We start from the raw sequence: 19,107 nt of genomic DNA on the forward strand, positions 1-19,107 counted from the left end.
CAGATGAAAGCAGGTTCACACTGAGCACATGTGACAGAGTCTGGAGACGCCGTGGAGAACGTTCTGCTGCCTGCAACATCCTCCAGCATGACCGGTTTGGCGGTGGGTCAGTCATGGTGTGGGGTGGCATTTCTTTGGGGGCCCGCACAGCCCTCCGTGTGCTCGCCAGAGGTAGCCTGACTGCCATTAGGTACCGATATGAGATCCTCAGACCCCTTGTGAGACCATATGCTGGTGCGGTTGGCCCTGGGTTCCTCCTAATGCAAGACAATGCTAGACCTCATGTGGCTGGAGTGTGTCAGCAGTTCCTGCAAGAGGAAGGCATTGATACTATGGACTGGCCCGCCCGTTCCCCAGACCTGAATCCAATTGAGCACATCTGGGACATCATGTCTCGCTCCATCCACCAACGCCACGTTGCACCACAGACTGTCCAGGAGTTGGCGGATGCTTTAGTCCAGGTCTGGGAGGAGATCCCTCAGGAGACCATCCGCCACCTCATCAGGAGCATGCCCAGGCGTTGTAGGGAGGTCATACAGGCACGTGGAGGCCACACACACTACTGAGCCTAATTTTGACTTGTTTTAAGGACATTACATCAAAGTTGGGTCAGCCTGTAGTGTGGTTTTCCACTTTAATTTTGAGGGTGACTCCAAATCCAGACCTCCATGGGTTGATAAATTTGATTTCCATTGATAATGTTTGTGTGATTTTGTTGTCAGCACATTCAACTATGTAAAGAAAAAAGTATTTAATAAGATTATTTCATTCATTCAGATCTAGGATGTGTTATTTTAGTGTTCCCTTTATTTTTTTGAGAGGTGTATTATTATTTTTAACTCTGCATCGTTGGGAATGGTTCGTCAGCAACCATTTTACTACAAAGTCTACACCGGTTGTATTTGTAATAAATGCTAAAGGCTGCATTACAGTGATTTTCACATTGGCAGGGGCATTGGATCTACTGGGTTGTCACTAATTACCACAGCCACAAAGTCCAAATTGACTTTACATATAATGAAAATAAAAAACACTACAGTGAATACTATAGTATATACATATAGAAATAGTACAGTATTTTTGATTGAAATTGGATTGATTTTCATTTGAATGGAATGTACAGTGGGGAAAAAAAGTATTTAGTCAGCCACCAAATGTGCAAGTTCTCCCACTTAAAAAGATGAGAGAGGCCTGTAATTTTCATCATAGGTACACGTCAACTATGACAGACAAAATTAGAAAAAAGAATCCAGAAAATCACATTGTAGGATTTTTAATGAATTTATTTGCAAATTATGGTGGAAAATAAGTATTTGGTCAATAACAAAAGTTTCTCAATACTTTGTTATATACCCTTTGTTGGCAATGACACAGGTCAAACGTTTTCTGTAAGTCTTCACAAGGTTGTCAATAAAGCGGTGAATTGGGAGCTTTAACAGTGTGCGGGCCTTCTTGTTCTATACTAGTATTCTTTATGAGCCCAGCACCTATGTTTTTAAGGATGTGCGTATGACCACAAACGTTTTTCATATATATGGTGTCTCCTACCTTTTCCTACACAAGGCTCTGATTAAGGAGTTTTGTAGCTAAACGGAAGCAGTTTGTAGGTCCAGTAAATACATATTTCAGATCCATTGCAGAAAGAGTACTTCTTCAAAGTATAAACATTTTCTGTGATTAAATAGTTCTTACCTTATGGTGAACAAATGCTTGAGGGTTACTTCAATACAACATTCAAAACATGGAAACGTAGCTACATAAAACCATTAAATACATTAAGAAGGTAGTTAGAACTCAAACTGTTTCCATCAAACAGAAAAACAACAAGAAAGTTGGATAAACACATTTAGAATGTAGATAGTGCACTTTCGTTTTGCATTACCCATATAGTTGTTTAAGGTCATACAAAGGCAGAGTGCAGTGTATGGGTCATAGGTCAGATCTGTGGTCATGGTTGATATGCATCAAAAATGACTTCATAATAAGATGATAGGTGATAATGCACTGATGTATCTACCTACAACATCCTGTATTTGGCTGGACAGAAGGGGGAGAAAAGTAAAGGGCCAATCAGCAGTACAAACAATATCAAAGCCAACTCCCCGCCCCTGTTTCAGTAAAAAGCTGAGGGACGGGGCTGGAGAAATGTACAAATTCAAATTCACAGTCAGAGCTTTGGACACAAGGAGTGACCATCCATGATATTAAAATTATAGTTTTAACATGTTTTGAGGGTATATGGTGTTTGTGGCTCAGTTGGTAGAGGCGTTGGCGCTTGCAATGCCAGGGTGGTGGGATTGATTCCCATGGGGGACCAGTATGGAAATGTATGAACTCACTACTGTAAGTCGCTCTGGATAAGAGCTTCTGCTAAACTACTAAAATGTTTACATTTAAAACAAGCTTATATTTTTGGTTCTGATTGGGTACAACAGTTAAACTAATAGGGTACAACAGTTAAACTAAGCTCATGAGGCATTTATAAGTTAAATCCTTTAAGAATCAATGGGTACATATCATTAATTTATAAGTAAAATAAATGTATGTAGCAACTGCTGATTGCCCTTTTATGTCAAAATAAAATAATTTGGGGGCAGAAAGCCTGCAGATCTAGGCATGGGGAATGTTGGTGTAAAGACTTTCAACATCCATAGTTACAAGTATGTTATTAGATTAGACTTTAACCTAAAAGGACATGTAGCACATCAGTGGTGTCACCCAATTAAGCCGGAAGGGAAGGATCCAACTTTTTAATAAAACCCAACCTTGATCTACAGCACTCCTGATATATGCATCAGTTTCACTCGATGCAATCTGTGGGGTTGGCACGTAAGGGGACATAGAATACTCCATTGTTCAGATGACTCATAAAGCCCTTGTGATATTGTTCATAGAGTGGTCCTCTGTAGCTCAGCTGGTAGAGCACGGCGCTTGTAACGCCAAGGTAGTGGGTTCGATCCCCGGGACCACCCATACACAAAAAATTTATGCACGCATGACTGTAAGTCGCTTTGGATAAAAGCGTCTGCTAAATGGCATATTATTATTATTATTATTATTATTTGTACCACAACAGCGCCCCCCCCCCCCCCCCTTATCAGTAGGGCACATTACAATATTACAGTTGTTTTGTAGGCCTTTGAGTGCTACAATGTCTTCTACACTGAGATGACCTTTTAGAGTATTTATTTTGACTGGCAACTTCTCTGTCATTTTCAACCGGGCGGTTATAAGTGGTAATAGAGGGACTCAGATTAGAAAAGGGTGAAAAGGTAGACTTCTTTTTTGAAAGGGGTAGGAATTCTCACTCACTTCATTTCTTTAATCTCCTGGATAGCCACCCATTGAAGTGTCCTGGGGTAAGGAATGTTCAGGCACCTGATCTCCTTTTTTTGTTTAAACTGGGCTGAAGAGTGTTTGGGAACACCTTTTAAATCTTTGACATTGCATAACGATCTTTATAACACTGTCTTTTGCTTTATGTTAGCTAGCTTTTAAATATTCTGCTTGCAATCTTTCTTACCATTATCTGGGTATTTGCGTTTCAATGCGAGTTCAACCATAATTGTTCTGCAGGATTGTGCCATGTTTCTTCTGTTGATAACTGAATCACTGGCTGTCTCATGGTGTGTGTCATGTTTGGGATGGCCTGAACTCGGAGCCCCATAGAATACCAAGGCTAACTGCAGTCAAAACACGGTGAAACAAAGCCAGAGTGCAGTAACTTCACTTACTGCTGTTTGCCTTGATATTTACTTGGGTTTTGTAGTTACTGCAAATGTTACACTAAATTTTCTCTGAAACTGAAGAAACTGAAGATAATTAAACCAGGACACTTTGGCAGTGTTTACACAGGCAAACCAATTCTGATTTTTTTTCACCACTAATTGGTCTTTTGACCAATCACATCAGAACTTCTTATATTAGATTTTTTCAGAGCTGATCTAATCGGTCAAAAGACCAATCAGTGAAAAATAAATCAGAACTGTTTCCAAATGCAAAAGTTTTAGCATTTGACGCACACATCCCATTAAAGTCATGGTACCGATAGTATCACTTTTCCTGCATCATGTCCAAATCATTCGAAAGTATCTAAAATGTATTTTGAAGCTCAACAAAGTAACTTGTAGATGATTTGAACTTGATATCGGTTAGCATTTGGAAACAGTGCCAGGGAAAATAAACAAGAGCATGGATTGCTGTAATAGCTTGTCCATAGACTGCATACAGGGTAAGGAAACACATGTATTATTTTGTCATTTGGGTGAACTATCCCTTTAACTAAAGATTGACCAAATGTGTGGTTACTGCGGTTTGCAGGTTTGCAATTGTACGGCAGAATAGCTGTGCGCATAGTCCTAATACACTACATAACCAACAGTATGTCAACACCTGCTCGTCGAACATCTCATTCCAAAATCATGGGCATTAATATGGAGTTGGTCCCCCTTTGCTGCTATAACAGCCTCCACTCTTCTGGGAAGGCTTTCCACTAGATGTTGGAACATTGCTGCGGGGACTTGCTTCCATTTAGCCACAAGAGCATTAGTGAGGTCAGGCACTTATGTTGGGAGATTAGGCCTGGCTCGCAGTCGGCGTTCCAATTCATCCCAAAGGTGTATGATGGGGTTGAGGTCAGGGCTCCGTGCAGGCCAGTCAAGTTCTTCCACACCGATCTCAACAAACCATTTCTATATGGACCTCACTTTGTGCGCAGGGGCATTGTCATGCTGAAACTGTTTAGCACTTTTTTGGTTACTACATGATTCCATATGTGTTATTTCATAGTTTTGATGTCTTCACTATTATTCTACAATGTAGAAAATAGTAAAAATAAAGAAAAACCCTTGATTGAGTAGGTGTTCTAAAACTTTTGACCGGTAGTGTATATATATTTCCTGAGATTTCTTATATCTCCTAGATTAGTATTAAACCACACAGTGAACTCAGAGGGAATCATACAATAAGCAATAGTAGTATATAACTATGAAGAACCATATACAAATGTCTCACATCTCAGTTTGGGAACGCAATTCATCCCACAAGTCCAGAGATATGAGTGAGTCCAGTTGTTGATGGGCAGAGACAGATATGTTGATCTCTGCCACTGCTTGAGGGAGACTGACAGTATTGTGTGACCTGCATAGTCAAGAGGATGGGCAGATGTCCGGCCCCCTAGTAACATCCCTAGCAACCTATTAGGGCAAAGGTCACACAGGTCAGAGAAAGATTGAGAGGCAGGTTTATGGTACATCCTAGACTCTCAGGCTCTGGTTGTTGGGGTGGGGAGTGGAGCTCAGGGTTGTGAGGTGCTGATAACAGTCACCAGCAGGGACTTTGTAACACCAACCGTAAATTCCAAAAAGTGTCAGATGATTCAGGGCTGCCTCTGGACCTCGGCATGGTGTCTCTGGAAGAGGAAGAGGAAGGTTTTTCTCTGGGGGAGACTGCAGCAAGTCTCCTGACACACTAGAGGGTGCTGTCCCTACACCAGGGAGACTTCTCCTACATCCAGCCTCATCCGCTTCCTTCCTGTTTCAGCAGCCTAACGGCTGGGGCCACCCAGTCTCCAACGCCCCCCTATTATTACTATTAGGAACTGGGGAGCTGATGATGATGATGATGATGATGATGATGATGATGATGATGATGATGATTACTACTACTAATACCTGAAGCAGAATAGGAAACCGGAAGTGGGTTATTAATCTGAGGTCTTATATATTGGTTGTTGATCTAGAGCCATTTGATAATTACAGTGTGTTACTGGTTTGTTCACTACTAATGATTTTTCACTGGACTGGGTGGTGCTTGAGATTTGTATTGAATTCAAACAGGTGCTTATTTTTCCCTCAAAGTGTTATTCCCATAACTCACTAGATCCAGGTATCCTCTCAGTGTGAAACAGCATGAAAAGCAATTATCCTAGCTTATTTACTTACTGTACTGATTATTCCACCCAAAGTTCTATGTGTGTGTGAGTGTGAGAGAGTGAGTGACTCACAAAATGACTAAAGTTTGTCCCCTGATGTCAGTTTTGAAATGTTAATGGTTCTCTGGTCATTTCCCTGTACCTGTGTGTGAGAGATTATAGAACTGAGTGCAATAATTTAATATTGATAAGAATCACTGCACTCTTGATTTCATAGGCCTGCTGGTTTCTTGACTGTTGAGGCTGACTGTCTGTATCTGAAATGGCACCGCAATACCTATGGGCCCTGGTCAAAAGCAGTGCACTATATAGGAAATAGGATGCCATTTTGTCTGTCGTTCCCAGAGCTTAGTGTTCGTCTCCCTCTGCTGGCCTGGAGGACACAGACAGACCAAGCCACTGTGGCTCACATGGCTGAGTCTCAATACTCTTAAATGGCTTCCTTTCCTCATACCCATTCCTAGTCGCTATACATGACCAGACAAGGGAAAACTTCAAGCCTTAGTTATAGACCTGGAGGTTTTCCTAGTCAGGTCACATGGTCAGGAAAAGGTCCCGGCGATATTCATATCAAATCAACTGATATGAGGGGACTTAAAAGGTTTATGACTATATGGCTTTAGCTATTAATCTTTTTAACTAGTTCTAACCAGTTAATATAGCTAGTGATCTGTAGGAAAGGAGGAGGAAAGATGAACAAGAGTATTGGGACGTAGCCGGTCTCACTGAACTGTGCTGGCCAGAGTCTCTTCATTACTTCACTGTTTAAACAGCTTTTACATCTTGGCATGCTCTCCACCAGTCTTTCACATTGATGTTGGGTGACTTTATGCCACTCCTGGTGCAAAAATTCAAGCAGCTCAGCTTTGTTTGATGGCTTGTGACCATCCATCTTCCTCTTGATCACATTCCAGAAGTTTTCAATGGGGTTCAGGTCTGGAGATTGGGCTGGCCATGACAGGGTCTTGATCTGGTGGTCCTCCATCCACACCTTGATTGACCTGGCTGTGTGGCATGGCGCATTGTCCGGCTGGAAAAACCAATCCTCAGAGTTGGGGAACAATGTCAGAGCAAAAGGAAGCAAGTTTTCTTCCAGGACAACCTTGTATGTGGCTTGATTCATGCGTCCTTCACAAAGACAAATCTGCCCGATTCCAGCCTTGCTGAAGCACCCCCAGATCATCACGGATCCTCAACCAAATTTCACAGTGGGTGCGAGACACTGTGGCTTGTAGGCCTCTCCAGGTCTCCGTCTAACCATTAGATGACCAGGTGTTGGGCAAAGCTGAAAATTGGACTCATCAGAGAAGATGACCTTACTCCAGTCCTCTACGGTCCAATCCTTATGGTCTTTTGCAAACCTCAGCCTGGCTCTTCTTTGCTTCTCATTGATGAAGGGCTTTTTTCTAGCTTTGCATGACTTCAGCCCTGCCCCTAGGAGCCTGTTTCGAACCGTCCTCGCCGTGCACTTCACCCCAGCTGCCATTTGCCATTCTTTTTGTAGGTCACTTGATGTAATCCTACGGTTGTTGAGTGACATTAGAATTAGTTGGCGGTCATCCCGGTCAGTAGAGAGTCGTTTTCGCCCTCTGCCGGTCTGTAGCTTTGTTGTCCCCAATGTCTGCTTCTTGACCTTGTTCTTATGAACCGCCGCGTTTGAAATTTTAAGGATGGAGGCAACCTGACGCTCACTGTATCCCTCTGTCAGTAATTGAACCCTTCTTTTCCTCACTCAAAACTTTCCTTTTCAAGTTTTTTGGCATGGTCAATAGTTATTTTTTGATTAATATTACTTTTGAGGTACTATTAGCACTGTTTTTGCCATCCAGCTGGTCCTATTGCAAGAGGATAGTGATGACCACAGCTGTGATTTTTATACTTTTCCTCATTGAATAAGATTTGGTTCAGGTGATCACCTAATCAGTACCTAATTCAGTAGAATGAGGTGTGTCTGTGTTGGAATTCAACAGACACTGGATTTGAATGGCTGTCATACATGTAGAGACATGTAGAGATATATATATACAGTGCCTATAGAAAGTCTACACGCCCTTGAACGTTTTTCACATTTTGTTTTGTTACAAAGTGGGATTGACATGTATTTAATTGTATATTTTTGTAATTTATCTACACAAAATACTACACATTTTTACAAATGAATAGAAATTCAATAACTAAAATATAGTCATTGCATATGTAATAACCCCCTTAATTTAGGCAAGCCTAAATTATTTCAGAAGTAAAATGTGGCTTAACAAATGGCATAATAAGTTAGATGGACTGTGTGAAATAATAGGGGTTGACATGATTTTTGAATGACTTCCCCTTCCTCTGTCCCCTATACATATAACATCAAAGGTCCTTCAGTCAAGTATTGAATTTCAAGCACAGATTAAACTACAAAGACCAGGGAGCTTTTCGAAAGCCTCTTAAAGAAGGGCAGTGAATGGTAGATGGGGTAACAATAACAAATTAGGCATTGAATATACACTATATATACAAAAGTGTTTGGACACCCCTTCAAATTAATGGATTGCTGACAGGTGTATAAAATCGAGCACACGGCCATGCAATCTCCATAGACAAACATTGGCAGTAGAATGGACTTTCCTCAGTGACCTTTCCAACAAGTCAGTTCGTCAAATTTCTGCCCTGCTAGAGCTGCCCCAGTCAACTGTAAGTGCTGTTATTGTGAAGTGTAAACGTCTAGGAGCAACAACGGCTCAGCCGCGAAGTGGTAGGCCACACAAGTTCACAGAACGGGACCGTCGAGCGCTGAAGCGCGTAGTGTGTAACTATCGTCTGTCCTCGGTTACAACACTCACTACTGAGTTCCAAACTGCCTCTGGAAGCAACATCAGCACAATAACTGTTCATTGGGAGCTTCGTGAAATAGGTTTCCATGGCCGAGCAGCCGCAAACAAGCCTAAGATGCTCAATGCCAAGCGTCGGCTGGAGTGGTGTAAAGCTTGCCGCATTTGGACTGTTGAGCAGAGGAAACGCGTTCTCTGGCATGATGAATCATGCTTCACCATCTGGCAGTCCGACGGACAAATCTGGGTTTGGCGGATGCCAGGCAAATGCTACCTGCCCGAAAGTATAGTGCCAAACTGTAAAGTTTGGTGGAGGAGGAATTATGGTCTGGGGCTTTATTTCATGTTCGGGCTAGGCCCCTTAGTTCCATTAAAGGTAAATCTTAATGCTACAGCATACAATGACATTCTAGACGATTCCGTGCTTTGTGGTAACAGTTTGGGGAAGGCCCTTTCCTGTTTCAGCATGACTACGCCCCCGTGCACAAAGCAAGGTCCATACAGAAATGGTTTGTCGAGATCGGTGTGGAAGAACTTGACCAGGCCTAATCGCCCAACATCAGTGCCCGACCTCACTAACGCTCTTGTGGCTGAATGGAAGCAAGTCCACGCTGCAATGTGCCAACATCTAGTGGAAAGCCTTCCCAGAAGAGTGGACGCTGTTATAGCAGGAAAGGAGGGATCAACTCCATATTAATGCCCATGATTTTGGAATGAGATGTTCGACGAGCAGGTGTCCACATACTTTTGGTCATGTTGTGTATCTTTAAGCATGGTCAAATTAATAATTATGCTGTAGATCAGGGGTGTCAAACTCAATCAGAGCAAGGGCCTTATTGAAAAAACACAATGAATTTGAGAGCCAGAAATAGCCTATTATGTTTGTTTTTACAAAACAACGTGCATACAACTGGCCCAAACTGGCCATTGTTTTATTAGAGAAAAATATGGCCCTTTATAATGTTCACTTATTCAGTTTCAGACCCCTTGAGTTCTTCCACATTTTGTTACGTTACATCCTTATTCTGAAATTGATTAAATAAAATCAATACCCCATAATGACAAAACAAAAACAGGTTTTTAGAAATAGTTGCCCATTTAAAAAAGTTAAAAATAAATTAGAAATACCTTATTTACATAAGTATTCAGACCCTTTGATATGAGACTCGAAATTGAGAAAAATCCAAGCTCCCAGACAGGATTGTGTTGAGGCACAGATCTGGGGAAGGGTACCAAAAAATGTCTGCAGCTTTGAAGGTCGCTAAGAACACAATGGCCTCCATCATTCTTAAATGGAAGAAGTTTTGAACCACCAATACTCTTCCTAGAGCTGGGCATCTGGCCAAACTGAGCAATCGAGGCAGAAGGGCCTTGGTCAGGGAGGTGACCAAGAACCCGACGGTCACTCTGACAGAGCTCTAGAGTTCCTCTGTGGAGATGGGAGAACCTTCCAGAAAGACAACCATCTCTGCAGCACTCCACCAATCAGGCCTTTATGGTAGAGTGGCCAGACGGAAGCCACTCCTCAGTAAAAGGCACATGACAGCCCGCTTGGAGTTTGCCAAAAGGCACCTAAAGACTCTCAGACCATGAGATACAAGATTCTCTGGTCTGATGAAACCAAGATTGAATTATTTGGCCTGAATGCCAAGCGTCACTTCTGGAAGAAAACTGGCACCATCCCGACAGTGAAGCATGGTGGTGGCAGCATCATGCTGTGGGGATGTTTTTCAGTGGCAGGGACTGGGAGACTAGTCAGGATCGAGGCAAAGATGAACGGAGCAAAGTACAGAGAGATCCTTGATGAAAACCTGCTCCAGAGCGCTCAGAACCTCAGACTGGGGCAAAATAAGGTTCACCTTCCAACAGGACAACGACCCTAAGCACACAGCCAAGCCAATGCAGGATTGGCTTCGGGACAAGTCTCTGAATGTCCTTGAGTGGCCCAGCCAGAGCCCGGACTTGAACCCAATCGAACATCTATGGAGAGACCTGAAAAGAGCTGTGCAGCATCGCTCCCCATCCAACCTGACAGAGCGAGAGGATCTGCAGAAAAGAATGGGAGAAACTCCACAAATACAGGTGTGCCAAGCTTGTAGCGTCATACCCAAGAAGACTCGAGGCTGTAAACGCTGCCAAAGGTGCTTCAACAAAGTACTGAGTAAAGGGTCTGAATACTTATGTAAATGTGATATTACATTTTTTAATTTGTAATAAATTAGCAAAAATGTCTAAAAAACTGTTTATGGGGGTATTGCGTGTAGATTGATGAGGGGAAAAAACAATTAAATCAATTTTAGAATAAGGCTATCAAAAAGTGGAAAAAGTCAAGGGGTCTGAATACTTTCCGAAGGCATTGTATAGGCCTATTGTCAACCAATATTTCTCAAATCGTTTCAGGCTAAATTCCAGCTAAACTTGGAGAGGGCAGTTAGACCTCCTAACTCCTTACATAAAGCATGCTTCTAATGAAGAGCTACAAATAGCCTTATTAGACTGAAAGATAGAAGGTCATTTCGTCAGCATCGTGAGGCTCTCCATGCTCATTAGTTGCTCATTCAACATATTTGCTGCTACTTCACTCAATCCCGTTTAAAAATTTTCCCATCCTAACTGTTTTACATTCCCTGAGACCAACCAGAAATGTTTCCTTGGCCAAATATTCCCAGATTTTCATAAAGCAGCCTCACATGTGGTCTCGTTTCTGCATCACCAAATGTTGTGCAAGGCAATTGTTCGTTCTGTGTTTTCAGATGTAGTGATGCCAGAGTACACCTGAGCGTCGCTCCGCCACTTCTAACAATGGTGCTCATTTAGTAAAGTTAGCTAAAAGCTGAATCAATGTCTTGGAAAATCACAATGATTAATTAGAATTTTACATAACATAACCGAATACAATAACATAGTATAAGGTTACTGTTATACTAAAAAACCCACCTAATTTCTTATGAGATTTTAGGATGGTTAGCTGAATTGTCCCAAAAAAGTATCATTATTATTATTATTATTAATTATTAATTATCATGCGGCCAAAACTCAACAGCTCGCGCCACTAGACATAATGCATATGCAAATGCTGCCAAATATGTTTTATTCATGTAGGGTAGACTGTCCTGCTAATGTCCTGCAAAAGCAACCTGTTGTCCCACATTTGGGTATTTTAAATGTTGTCACCCTGGGCATGTGTCTGTACCAGTGGCGACCCGTCATTCAGGGCAGAGCCCCACCTGTTTTGAGCCCCACATTTTTTGCTAAAAATACAAATATAAAAAAGGAGGCAGCTCCAAAATCCAGGTGTTTCAGCCTAGCTCAGTGCTTTCTGTGGTGGTGGGGGAGCCAGCGGAAAATACAGAGCGTAGGTGTTGGTATACTACTTCACCGCCAAGTCTAAGGGTAGAGCTCGAAAATTCAAGCCCCTTGGGTGCTGCCATAAGAGTTACATTAGAAGTGCCCATCCAAGAAGGCTCAAGGTCATTGGCCACAGATAAAATGTCAAATCACATCATATCTACAGTAGCTTTGATTGGACTAATCATGTCAACATCATACTTTCAAAGTCTTAGCTAGCAGTCATCATCGTGAATCAAGTCGACAATCAACTGGCAAATCCTTTTTAATCATTGTCATATGAAGAGAAATAATGCTGAGAAATTATAGATCAAACATATCGGACATAAACATTACACAACAAGTTCGAAATAGCAAATTCAACAATGAGTGGTTTGGAAGGAATCAGTGGCTAACTGCAAGCATTGCAAAGCAATCACTAGCCTGCTATTCAGTGTAGTGGCTGTGTGGTCCCAAGCTGTTAGTAGCCCATGTGCCTCACCCTAATAATTTGGTCTATTTTCCCCTCTTAATTTCGCCTACTGTTCTGTCTTGGTGGTGCACATGTAGCCTATAACCTGTTTTAGAGAAATGTAATCATTGAATATTGTAAGAGCTTTCATTGTCTGCTTATATGCCCCCCTTTATTTATCCTACGGTTCTGACTTGGTGTACAGGGAGAACACTGTAAGAATGGCCCATGTTCTGAATTCTGTCGCTTAACATTTGAAAAGTGTCGAACAAATAGTTATATTGACTACGTCCGTCCTAGCTCGCTCATTAATGTCTTAATCAAAATTATGGATTGCCTCTTATCCTCTTGTCGTCCCCTTATGCCATAGTTTGTGCATCTCAATTGTCAGTAGAAACCACATTTGTTTAAGCAAGTCAGCCATGTCAGCTATGTTTTTTTTAAAGGCAGTAAATGAGGCTGAATGAACTGTTTCGCTGCCAGACAAGGCTCTGTTCATAGCCAGGTGTAGCAGTGGTAAGGATTCACTACATGGTGCTGAAAAGAAAGCTCTACGATTGGGACAGCTTTATGTAGGCCCTAACAGTTTGTGGGCACCGTTTGTCACCATTATAGTGCAATTAATGTATTGTTTAGTGTACTGGCTTTGCTGGCATGCATCCCACTTTTTTTATTGACATGCTAAAATCGCCACTGTTCTGTACACTTTACCTCCGCTGCACACGATAAACGGGACACACGAAAGCATTCTTCCAGAACAGGGAGAGTGAACATCACCCTTTTAGTCCACAGACTACAGAGCCAGACAACTATCATCCAGAACACGAGGAGAAGACCCCATCGAGCCCTTTCCACGGAGGCCTGGGTCCAACAGAGATACATGACCTCCAACATGTAAATACATGCTTTACTTCTTACCAAACGGGCGGCAGTTCGGGGCAAGGTATTAGGATTACTGTGAGCGTAGTTCCTTGTGTACCCAGGTGTTCTCTCTCTCCCTCTCTCTTTAACTCGCCATCTTTTGTAACAAGTGTCATATTGTGTTAGTCCGCTAGGGACCTGTTTTCATTGTATTAAGTTTCTAATCCCTAACCTATACCGCGTATGTGTTTGTATCTTGTGTTATCATTTTAATTAGTTAGTAAATAAATAATTAAATCAATTTGTGTGGTACGGAATGATCAGCAAGACCTAGGTTTCTGCGTATTTAAGGAGTCTACGACTTTCAGAATGAGACTTATGAGGTAAATGATTAATATGTGACTGTTAAATGATATAAGAGATATCTAGATAACTTTAGAGTTAATTTGGGAAACGGTAACTCATTAAACAACTTTTCCCATGGTGCCCCAAATTCATCACATGAATGGAAGTCATGTCACAACATATTGGTGCCCCCGTGCGAGGAGTTGAATTCAGTCTATAGGAATGGTGTAGCAGGATATGTTGTACACCAATAGCGCTGTAGGCAGGATTGTTGTTGAAAGTGGCGTGTGCGTGGTCCCTTTTCATCCAGATACTAGTAGGGAGAGATTGACTCCGGTGTTAGTATATCTAATGAAAAGTCAGTGTGTATTGAATGCTACGAGCTAGGACATATGGGCCAGCCAATGTAGGTATCAAGAGAAATAGACTGGTTGGGCCAAACTTAGTACTATTTTTGTCTCTCGCGTTTCAGGAGCAAGTAGACTCGGTCATAATTAATTTCTAGAGCGAGAACATATGGGCCCGCCAATTATAGAAATGTGAGTAGATAATAGTCGCTTGACCGAAACGGACTGATTATCTCTCCATCTCTTGCGTTTCAGTAGCGTGAGGAGTTCAAGGCGGGTATTTATTTTATGTTTCTGCGTGTTCCGGTAAAACATTGCTAGCAAAGAATCGCCGAAAGGGTTAACGTGAGACATCATTAACAAACCTCTTCCCTTGTTAAAGGGGACCCTGTATGTGCTTGGAAGTGAGATTCTTGCGCAAGTAGGGTTAGCTTTGCACTAGAAGCTAACGAAGGGAGAGCAGCCATTTTTGTTTTTCCCTTTGTTCCAACAGAAGTTCCGCCCCCTCAGGACTCCCGCTTGATTTCAGCTTTCTGCAGTCAGCGACCTCTGGTGGTGAAGAATCGCCAGTAATTGTTTTTGAAAAAATTCATGTGAGGGCACACTCTTAAACCACTGTTACAACGGGTTAAACTGTATGATATCCATCCAATCTCAACTGATTGGATATTATTGTCTCATTCGATTTAACCGGGAAGGTGAATCGCCAAACAAACCTTTTTCAGTGTTGGTCATTTGGATAAGGTCCAAATGTATTTGTTCAAACCAATGAGACATTTTCAACTTTTCCACATTAACTTAGATACAGCGATGCTATCAGGTTAATTAAAGTTTAATTCCCAGATAGCCTGTAAAGGTATGATTAATCATTAACATTGATGTATTAAATTAAATGTGCAAATTCATTCACGTCCAACCCTCACATTACTGATCCAGTATTGATGGTCCATTAATGTTTATAAATAGATTTAATTCGTTTTTGCAGCTTCCAACATCTTGTAGTATATGGAGAATTATGACTTTGCTAATGTTTTTAAGTGGAACCTGAGAGGATGTTTATTCAGTTTCAGAGGGAGACGTTTTAGAGTGACACCTCATAGAACAGAGAAGTCTGTTTGTTGGAGACAGGTGATTGGACAGTAGAGGGAGCCACCCATATTTTGGGAAAGATTATAAGTACTGGGTTTGAACAAAGAAGATTAGAGCAGACATATTCTTTTCGGACACTGCTCTCCGGATGATCTTGACATCTGTAAACTTATGCTGAAATCTTGTGATATGAATAAAACTTATGATCAAAGCTCAGTATAAGCGGACTCCTTTGTTACAGCATAATTAGCAACATTAACTCGACACTACAGTCTCAAAACCCAAACTTTGAAAAAACTAACATTTAAAAAAAATTATGTGCAAGCTATCAGAGGGGGTGGTCCCCAGTCCCCCTCTAATTAGTTAACCCTCACCCTTAAAATGATTGATCGCTGACCTCAGCAGTGATTTAACCCTAACTATGCAATTAGCGGAAACACAGCAGAAATTGCGACAAACGCCCTCCAAAGTAAACCATCGGGCGCAGGCCTTGTAAATGTTCTCTCCAGTTTAGCCCTGATGTATCGCCATCAGAGATTGGGATCTCTCCAGTACCGCAGTGCACAGCAGAAGCACGAGCAAGAACCGGTTGACATGAAGGGACAGGTGAAGAGAACCGGAACACTAATGACAAAAGCAGAAAAGGGAAAAGGTGCCCCAAATTCCTACTGAGTTAATTGTTACATGATTAATTTAATCTAGTAACAATTAAACATAGTAGGTAATTATTCGATAAATAACAGTCATCACATTAATGAAATTCTCGTCACGACACAGTATTCTATTTCTCATTTATTTTTTATTATATATTTTTATATTTTTCTTCCACTTTGACAGAGTATTTTGTGTAAATTGTTGACAAAAAAAGGACTAATCCATTTTAACTCCACTTTGTAACACATTAAAATGTTAAGAAATCCAAGAAGGGGTGTAAACAGTTTTCAAACAACATGGCATATTACAAAATGCATAGCAAAAAATACTTAATTAGGTAATCTTTTGTGCTTCATTTGATCAATGTCCTACTCATTGTATTATTTTCAACACAATGGATTTGGCCAGAATCATTCTGCCTTACAGTTTCTGTTTATCTCTGTGAACAATACTGAAAAACTATTTTTCGGACAAACGCATTATGTTTGCTTACAACTTGTCCACCACCTAGACAGACATACATAAAATGGAACCAGTTTTATCATAATAAACCAGCAGTACATCAAATAGCGTGATGATGTCCCTTCAACAAAGGGTGGTCCTTCAATAGAAAAATGTCCAGGACCATCTGAATTTTTTCAGGAAACTTTAGAATCAGCAGTTCTGATAACTTGTACTTTGTCCACTGCAATTTGTATTAATTGCTTTTTGAAGTTCCTACTCCAGTTTTCTACTCCAGTTTCCTACTCCAGTTTCAGCTGCTGCTCCACTTTCTACTCCAGTCCTAAATCTGGAGTTTTTTGCTCCTGATCCCACTAATCCTACATGAATATGCATTTATTATTTTTCCCTCCTCCTCAAGTATTTTTCTCTCTCGCTTCACGTTTTTTCTCTTCTCATGTCTTTCTCTCTCCTCCTCAAGTATTTTTCTCTCTTCACGTATTTTTCTCTTCTCCTGTCTTTCTCTCTCCTCGTCAAGTATTTTTCTCTCTTCACGTCTTTTTCTCTTCTCATGTCTTTCTCTCTCCTCCTCAAGTATTTTTCTCTCTTCACGTCTTTTTCTCTTCTCCTGTCTTTCTCTCTCCTCCTCAAGTATTTTTCTCTCTTCACGTCTTTTTCTCTTCTCCTGTCTTTCTCTCTCCTCCTCAAGTATTTTTCTCTCTTCACGTCTTTTTCTCTTCTCATGTCTTTCTCTCTCCTCCTCAAGTCTTTTTCTCTCTTCACGTCTTTTTCTCTTCTCATGTCTTTCTCTCTCCTCCTCAAGTATTTTTCTCTCTTCACGTCTTTTTCTCTTCTCATGTCTTTCTCTCTCCTCCTCAAGTATTTTTCTCTCTTCACGTCTTTTTCTCTTCTCATGTCTTTCTCTCTCCTCCTCAAGTCTTTTTCTCTCTTCACGTCTTTTTCTCTTCTCATGTCTTTCTCTCTCCTCCTCAAGTATTTTTCTCTCTTCACGTCTTTTTCTCTTCTCATGTATTTCTCTCTCCTCCTCAAGTATTTTTCTCTCTTCACGTCTTTTTCTCTTCTCATGTCTTTCTCTCTCCTCCTCAAGTATTTTTTTCTCTTCACGTCTTTTTCTCTTCTCATGTCTTTCTCTCTCCTCCTCAAGTATTTTTCTCTCTTCACGTCTTTTTCTCTTCTCATGTATTTCTCTCTCCTCCTCAAGTCTTTTTCTCTCTTCACGTCTTTTTCTCTTCTCATGTCTTTCTCTCTCCTCCTCAAGTATTTTTCTCTCCTTTTCTAGTCTTCTTCTCCCCTCATATTCAATGAGCCACAGAAACAATGGTATGTCCATCTCCTCATATATTTTTCTCTCCTCACGGGTTTTTCTCTCCTTTTCTAGTGTTCTTCTCCCCTCATATTCAATGAGCCACAGAAACAATGGTATGTCCATCTCCTCATATATTTTTCTCTCCTTCTCATGTCTTTTTCTCTCCTTCTCATGTCCTTTTCTCTCCTTCTTATGTCTTTTTCTCTCCTTCTTATGTATTTTTCTCTCCTTCTCATGTATTTTTCTCTCCTTTTCTAGTCTTCTTCTCCCCTCATATCCAATGAGCCACAGAAACAATGGTATGTCCATCTCCTCAAAAAATAATATTATATTATATTCTGTAAGAATCAATGGGTACATATCGATAATTTATAAGTCCAAAAATGGATGTCGCAACTATAGATTGCCCCTTTAAGCTGAACAAATAATGGTAATTTAGCTTGTGGCTAGCCCAAGTGGCTATTGGTCTTACCTTGAAGTTGTAGGTAAAGTTGGCCGACTTGGTCGTTCAGAAAATGTCCATTCACGTAGGTTACAATGAAAAAGCATCTAGTACAATTGGCTGAAATGACATGCATTTAGAATTAAAACATGCAAATGTATATTTATAAGGTACAAGAAACATCAGGGAGATTAAACTACCTGCAGCAACTTCTGGTACAATGAGAATACTAAGCTCAGTGGACTGAGCCCTTCTTACATATTAGCTGTTTGCTTACCAACTACACAAGGCAATTTGCAATTGTAACCAACTTCATATAGCCACCCAGTAAAAAGTCACATGGACACACACACTTCAGGTTGAATTGGTTTTTACCTGCAGTAAAATATATCAAAAAGTGATGACAGGCATTGACAGGACGGTCACAGCCACACATTAGGTAGGACACATTATATATTTTAGATAGGAGCAACAGTAATGATACATGCTCTCAATGTGAAGTGACATTAATCCATGAATACAGAGCACAAGTACAACCATTTTTATATGAACCTTTTAAGGTTGTAAGAAAAAGCCTTGAATTACCAATAAATCACCTGCTAGCAATAGCTAGTGTGACATTACAGCGCACCGACTGACGGCGCTAGTTAGCTCATCATTAACATGGCTAGCTAAACCAGCAAACACTTGATTAACTTGCCGAAATAGGCTTTAAATACATTTACGGCAACATAAATCTATACACATTCGCTAATGACGTTGGGCTGTATTAACCAGTTTTCAATAGACACTATTGTGTTATACAGTTTTAAACAGTTTCTATGTACAGAGGAAGGAGACACAAACCTGCTCTCAGAATATCTTTCTCAGACTGAAGAGCAGGCAGACCAACTTTCTGAATAGGGGAGAAGCACTCAAAACGTATCACACCCTTTTCTGAAGTGAAAGGTTTCACCCACTACTCTGCCCGCGAACGGCGGAGTTCTATGATATTACATTGCGCGCAGAGCAAGGGAGGTTGATGGAAACTCAACTTTTTCACTTTGTCATAAGGCAA

General features: G+C 41.0%; 1 protein-coding gene across 1 annotated transcript; it reads right to left on the reverse strand.

Moving 5' to 3' along the window:
* Nucleotides 1-16,352: 16,352 nt before the first annotated feature.
* Nucleotides 16,353-18,170, reverse strand: LOC311110250 (uncharacterized protein). Its single transcript, XM_084188784.1, has 2 exons — nucleotides 18,081-18,170; nucleotides 16,353-17,920 (listed from the first exon to the last, which is right to left on the reverse strand). The coding sequence occupies exon 2, from the start codon at nucleotides 17,915-17,917 to the stop codon at nucleotides 16,625-16,627; it is 1,293 nt and encodes a 430-aa protein (XP_084044910.1). The 5' UTR covers nucleotides 17,918-17,920; nucleotides 18,081-18,170; the 3' UTR covers nucleotides 16,353-16,624.
* Between the last annotated feature and the right edge of the window lie 937 nt (nucleotides 18,171-19,107).

This window comes from Coregonus lavaretus (assembly GCF_964263955.1).
Source record: "Coregonus lavaretus genome assembly, contig: SUPER_35_unloc_2, whole genome shotgun sequence".
Taxonomy (NCBI): domain Eukaryota; kingdom Metazoa; phylum Chordata; class Actinopteri; order Salmoniformes; family Salmonidae; genus Coregonus; species Coregonus lavaretus.

Coding starts and splice junctions, on each gene's coding strand:
- LOC311110250 (XM_084188784.1), bottom strand. CDS start 17,917: ATGGACATACCATTGTTTCTGTGGCTCATTGGATATGAGGGGAGAAGA.